The 6,000-nt window shown below is 52.1% G+C and overlaps 1 protein-coding gene across 2 annotated transcripts; it reads right to left on the reverse strand.

Annotated features, from left to right (window-relative positions):
* Positions 1 to 266: 266 nt before the first annotated feature.
* On the reverse strand, positions 267 to 3,812 carry LOC123098611 (F-box protein At5g62510). Of its 2 annotated transcripts, none has more exons than XM_044520645.1 (4): positions 2,861 to 3,812; positions 2,499 to 2,748; positions 746 to 2,046; positions 267 to 596 (listed from the first exon to the last, which is right to left on the reverse strand). In XM_044520645.1, the coding sequence occupies exons 2-3, from the start codon at positions 2,541 to 2,543 to the stop codon at positions 772 to 774; spliced, it is 1,320 nt and encodes a 439-aa protein (XP_044376580.1). In that variant the 5' UTR covers positions 2,544 to 2,748; positions 2,861 to 3,812; the 3' UTR covers positions 267 to 596; positions 746 to 771. The 2 variants fall into 2 exon arrangements, with proteins under 2 accessions (XP_044376580.1, XP_044376579.1); XM_044520644.1 differs by having other exon boundaries at positions 2,499 to 2,753.
* Between the last annotated feature and the right edge of the window lie 2,188 nt (positions 3,813 to 6,000).

The raw sequence follows: 6,000 nt of genomic DNA on the forward strand, positions 1-6,000 counted from the left end.
GAGATGAATTTGTTGTAAGCACCATCTATTCAACTTCCGATCTGCAAATGCAGTCAGTAAAAACTATTTTTAAACATTTTCTAGAAAACTATTTAAAACGTAAAAAAAAAGATGTTTAGCTCTAGAACCCAAGACGTTCATAATCATGCTGAGGACAGGTGCAATTTTTTCACGAATCATATTTGGGAAACAAGCAATTTCCAGCATAACACGAGATAACTGCATACCAAAAGAAACCCCTTCCGAAGAGAAGAAGAAAATCAGTATTTTTGAAGTCTGAACCTTGATAAGAAAAGCTAATCAGTTTGAATGTCAACACTAGACGTTGCAATTATAATACAGGGATATTCATAAGGGAAACCATGTGCAGGGTCATTCTCCAAAAAATACATCGACAGGCACAAGCTCTAATCTACAGATCTTGGAACAGTGGTGAGCCACCAGCATCAGAAGGCCCAATATACAAGAAAGCACGACAAGTAGGAGCTGTGATCTGCAAATCCTGAAGCAGTGGTGAAACAGCATCCTCCTCCTTATGCACCTGGAAACATATCATGTCGCATAATACTTTCCTGGAGCAGGTGCAAGCAAATCACCTAGGAACAGAAAAAAAAAAAGCACAGTGATGAGTATACCTGAACGTGTGATGAGAAAAGCTAATCACAGTTTGAACGTCAACAAACACTAGACGCTGCAACTAAAATACAGGGAGCTGATATTCAGAAACATAGCTCGGTCACCTCACCTGGCAGCAGGCTGAATCTCTCTGATCTAGAGGTCCCGGAAGAGTGACAAGGGAGACGTAGCATCTTGCTGATGCCCCTGGAACAGGGCATATCGCCTAATGCTTTGCTTGAATAGGTGTATGGCAGGCGCAGCCAAATCGCCTACGAACAGTGGCCCAGGCGCTAGCTCTCCGTCTCTGTTGCAGTACAGGAGCGCCTGAGTGCCTTGTTGGCCGTCCCCTCCCTGGCCCTGGCCCTGGCCCTGGGACACGCACCTTACGATCACACCTCCATCCATGGACATAAGAAAGGGATCCCAGGTATGTGCTCCAAAGCCAGTGATATCTGCAACCGGCAACTGAATACTGTGTTTGAGCTCCCACATCTTCAGAGAATCTAATACCCATAGCTCAACACTTGATTCACCCCTCCTGTGAAGAGACAACCCCAACTCGCCGTCCAACTCGAGAACCTTCATCGTCTTGCTGTCGTTGCTCTTGATGAGCTCCTTGGTCTTGGGAAGCTTCATCCAGTGAAAAAGCTCAGACTGGCAATCAAAAACTGTAATGTCTGGCCACAGCTCCGTCGGTGCCCAATACAGGTTGGCCCCGACCATGGCAGGCGGCTCAATTGCCGAACTCTGCAGGCTGAACCGCAGCTTCTTGTGTCCATTTTCTCGCTGATTCGCCGCGGGCGACACAGGGCAGTACCCAATGGATTTATTGCTAAGAAATTGATGCACTGACAGGACGAAAAATTCATCATCACCCTCCTCATCTTCCTTCAGATAGAGGACCCTAAACTCATCACCCAGCATGTAAAGTCCCAAGACTTCATGGTCATCCAGCTGTGGGAGGCGGCGTGATTCTTTTGTACCTGGATTGCATATGTAGGACCGGTGCTCGAAGGAGACGAGGAGGAGGCCTCCAATTGAGCCTTGTACGGCAGACATTAGATACTCTGCGGCTTCTTCATCTGGATCAAAGCCCTCAAATAGTCCAAAGCTGGTGAAGCAGATTATGGAACGGACACCATCCTCGGGGTGCTCGAAATCAACAGCATCTACACGGTGACTCCTCTTATGCTTGGTGTTGTCTGGATCCACTGGGACGATCAGGTGCTGTGGCTTTTGGCGCCCATGGTATTCTTCGAGGAAATTGTTGTTGCTGATGCAGTTGAGCCAAGATTTGCAGACAGCACGAAATCGCAGGACTGACTTGGGCGGGAGTCGCTCGAGGATTGCCCACCAAATCTGCTCGGGGAGGTCAGCGATGTGCCCCGCCGCCCTTGACGACCCCTTTGATTCCATGTCGATCTCCGTCTGCAAAAGAAATTGAAACATCCAACTAGCCGATCAGTGAAAGAAAAGCAAACAGCAATTAGCGGGAAAGTTTTGAAACGCGATTAAGCACGGCCAGTTCTAAGAACAAAAGAAAACATTACGAGAAGGGGTGATTTGAGAAACTCAAACGAGGGAAGACCAATTCGAGCGCACCAAAAAATTGGATTGATGGGAACGAAATCTTGGTTCCGGCTCGTTCGATCAGCACAAGAAACTCCCGATTGAAACGGGGCGCAAGAACGGTCGACGCCAGAGAAAGAAAAAGATTCAGGAACTACCATCCAACACCCATCAAGAAACGGGGAACTAGATGACTGTCGCGCGCAAGAACTGTCGATGCCAGAGAAATATTCAGGAACTCGCGAATTGGTATCTTGCTATGCCATACAGCACCCATCAAGAAACGGGGATCGACATGAATCCGAGCTCACCTGGACGGATTCCTTGTTCTTGGCGCTTGATCCGGTTCTCGTCATCCCGCCAAGGGCCTGCGCTGCTGGGGCACCAGGACGGATTCCTTGTTCTTGGTGCTCGCTCGGGTTCGTGTCGTCCCGTCAACTGCGTGCGCTGTGGGGAAATCGAGGGGGAGGGGGAGCTCGCCCTGTAGTTGTTGGGGAAATCGATGGGGAGGGGGAGCTCGCCCCGTCAAGTGATTGCGTTGTTGGGGAGTTCCTCCCGTGCCTGTCCTACATATATATAGAGCACGGACGGGAGCGCAGTCGCGCGAGGAAGGCGGTTATTTTGTGAGGACAATGGAAATCGGTTGTGGGAAATTGTGGGAAGCGAAGCTTACTCTGATCGCGGGCCAACTGAATAGCAGGCTGCGGCAGCCATCAGAACAGAGAGACGGCTGTACTGTAATTTCACCTTATTGTCCTCAGACACAATCGCCACAGCCCCTAGGGCAGAGCATGGCATTGCATCGTGCTCCTCCATGACCATGAGCCGGAGATGAGCAGCTGTGTCGACTGTCCAACACCGGCTTGGCGCCCAGTGCAGTGCAGGACTGCAGGCTGCCGTGCCGTGTACAAGTAAGGACCGGGCGGGTTGGTGCAGGCGCGCGCGCTCCACGCCTTCCGCCAACGCCACCTCGTCCACTCCAGTAGTCCAGTGCAGACGACGGCGCGCTCGACGCCCCTGGCCAGCTGAGATGGCCGGTGGGAGCCCGCCGTGTTGGTCTCGGCGGCACAGGACACGACCCGGCATTCCCACGGGCCACGGGGCGGCGGGAGGGGAGCGTACCGGCGCGTGGCGGGTTTGCAGACGAAGAAGGCGTAGAGGACGCTGAGGATGCCGTCGCACCTCGCGGACTCCGTAGGCGAGGCGAGGCGAGGCCGTCCGCCGATGAAGCGCACGACCAACCGACGCTTGCCGGTGGTGAGCCCGACGGCCTCGAGCTCGAGCTCGAAGCAGTTGGAGAGGCGCGCTGGCTTGGGGGCCTCGCAGTAGGAGAGGAGCAGGGGGTGGGGCGGCTAGCGGAGGTGGTGAGCGAGGGGGATCTAGCGGTCGGCGGCGAGCCGGAGCCAGAGCCAGACGCTCACAGACGGCGCGGGAGCGGAGGGCGTATTTGGGCGTCAGCGATGGGAGGATATCCGAGATCACGTCTTCTGGGACCTGGGAAGGCGGCGAGGGCTCTTCTCTGCGCCGCTCTCGCTCCTTCCGCGGCCATTGACAGAGGGGGGAGCTTGGGCAACGGCCGGCGACCTCTTTCCTTCTTTTTTGAATTTTGAAATCCTATGCAACGGTACAGACGAGTCGGACTAGGATAAGGTTGACGCCCGTGACCCGTCCAACTATAAGCAGAAAGAACACGAAAATAACAGAAATTACAGATGGGTCCTTAAGCTATCAGTGACCATAGACGCTCTCCTTGGCTTCTTTGGCGAGAAGGAAGTCGGCCGCGTTACAAAAAAAAGCCTGTGCGACGGCTTTGAGCATAATGGTATTCTTTTTGTGATGGCTTTGAGCATAATGGTATTCCTTTTGTGGTGGCTTTGAGCATAATGGTTGAGGGCTCACCCTAGGCCTGACGCAGGGTGGATCTAATGTCTCCTCATCGGAACAACTTGGAGAAGCATGCCGCCTTCATAAAGTATAATTGCAGTCGATATAGCTCACACTATCATCTCCTCGCACGCATTGCTTCTTGGAGCTAAAACCCCACTCGCTTGTCGATGGTGCTGATTGAGCAGCCACAGAGAAAGAGACCAAGCGAGGAGGACTTTATTCCAAGACATCGTCACTGACTCCGCCTCGTTGATGAAATCACGGACACCATCCTCAAGCTCCACCATCCCGTACCACTAGTAGTGGAGCCACCACAGCCGGGTAGCCTAGACAGACACCAGAGTGGCTCGCCTCCACCATTGCTAGAGCCCAGAGGACAAACTTTTTGAACCTAACTATGGCCTCACATGGGCGGGCCTATCTACAAACAAGACCTAGATACGGGGTTCATCCATCCTCCCGACGTCGTGGTGGCCACTAGATGCTAGGAGAATCTATGAGAGGGTCGACAGAAGGCGCATAAGAGTTTTGAGTTTTGGGCGGTAGGGGAAGTGACTAGAGGAGTTGGCCGAAGGGTAGAGAGATTTTGTCGACCTTTGTCCTAAAAATAGGTGGACGAGGCACTAGGAACCGTTGATATAACGGTGTGCCCGACATATAGGTGAATTAACGCGAAGCCTTAAGCTTAATGTCTAAACATCTTTGAGAATTTGATGAAAATCAACAACAGTTATAGAACATGTATATGTTATATCACAAAATTTATTATATCTATATAATTTAATAAACAACAAAGGCACATTCTTTTGTGAATGGTACAAGAGCTACACTGTGCTTCAAGTTTTGGATGTGATGCTATTCACAGTATATTTTGTCTTGTTTTTCTCGAAACAGACTCTCGCCCCGCTTTATGTATAAAACACAAACCAAAATACAGTGAGAAAGCTCTCTTACACAATAGATCCCAGGACAACTGGACAAAGTAAACGCACGCGACTATGTTCTCGAAGGAAAACACGGGATGGTATGAACACATCGTCATCACAAACCCTAAGACACCTAAATTCCACAATAATGCTCTCGAGAGGGGCAACAACGATGAGCGTCGCTGTTGCTGAGTCCAAGATGAACAAGGGTCTTCATCTGGAACCCTAACACAGAGAGGAAAACCACAACGACATCCTCAAGAGGAGAGCATCACCTGTGAGTGTCATCGCCATCGCGATGAGCTTTCACTCAACAGCTCACCTGTGTCAACATGAGGCACCTAGGACAGTCTGGCGAGCACATGCCTCCAGATATGAATCCGGGCATTGCCACTACCAACGGCAGCGAATGAGCCTGGAACACCCGCCACTACACCTCTTGCCACCCACGCAACCAAGAGGCATCGCCACCACCCCGTCATGGTGCCCGCCAGAGCGCCAACCATGTGGACCGCCCTCTGGGGACGTCGCCCCGGTGTTCTTGGTCTGAAGCATCGTTCGCCCATTTCATGGCGCCCCAACCACGGTAAGAAGTGCAGTGACACCACCAACTACTCCCAGCACAATATCGGCACCGAGTCCGAGGCAGCACCTCCACGATAGGAGGTGCCCACACCTGCATCCCCAGCCAATCCTGGTGGACCCAGTGTCGACCATGGCGCTCGCAAGGAGAGGAACCTTGCTACTTCTTGAGCTTGTGTTGGTTTTTCCCATAAAGAGGAAAGGGTGATTCAGCAAAGTAGATGTCGAAGTAAATAACCACGGGTAGCCTAGCCGGCTCCCCCTGGCTCTTCAAAAATTATTAGGCAGAACAAGCCCTCAAGCGTCCAAGACACATGACCGCCTTCCTATGGCCGGCTGGCCCACGGGCCGACTTTCGGAAGGCGGCAAGGCTATGCTGGCCCTTGCAAAAAGGGCCGACTCCCAGTAGCCGGCTATG

This window comes from Triticum aestivum, chromosome 4D (genome assembly GCF_018294505.1).
Source record: "Triticum aestivum cultivar Chinese Spring chromosome 4D, IWGSC CS RefSeq v2.1, whole genome shotgun sequence".
Lineage (NCBI taxonomy): Eukaryota > Viridiplantae > Streptophyta > Magnoliopsida > Poales > Poaceae > Triticum > Triticum aestivum.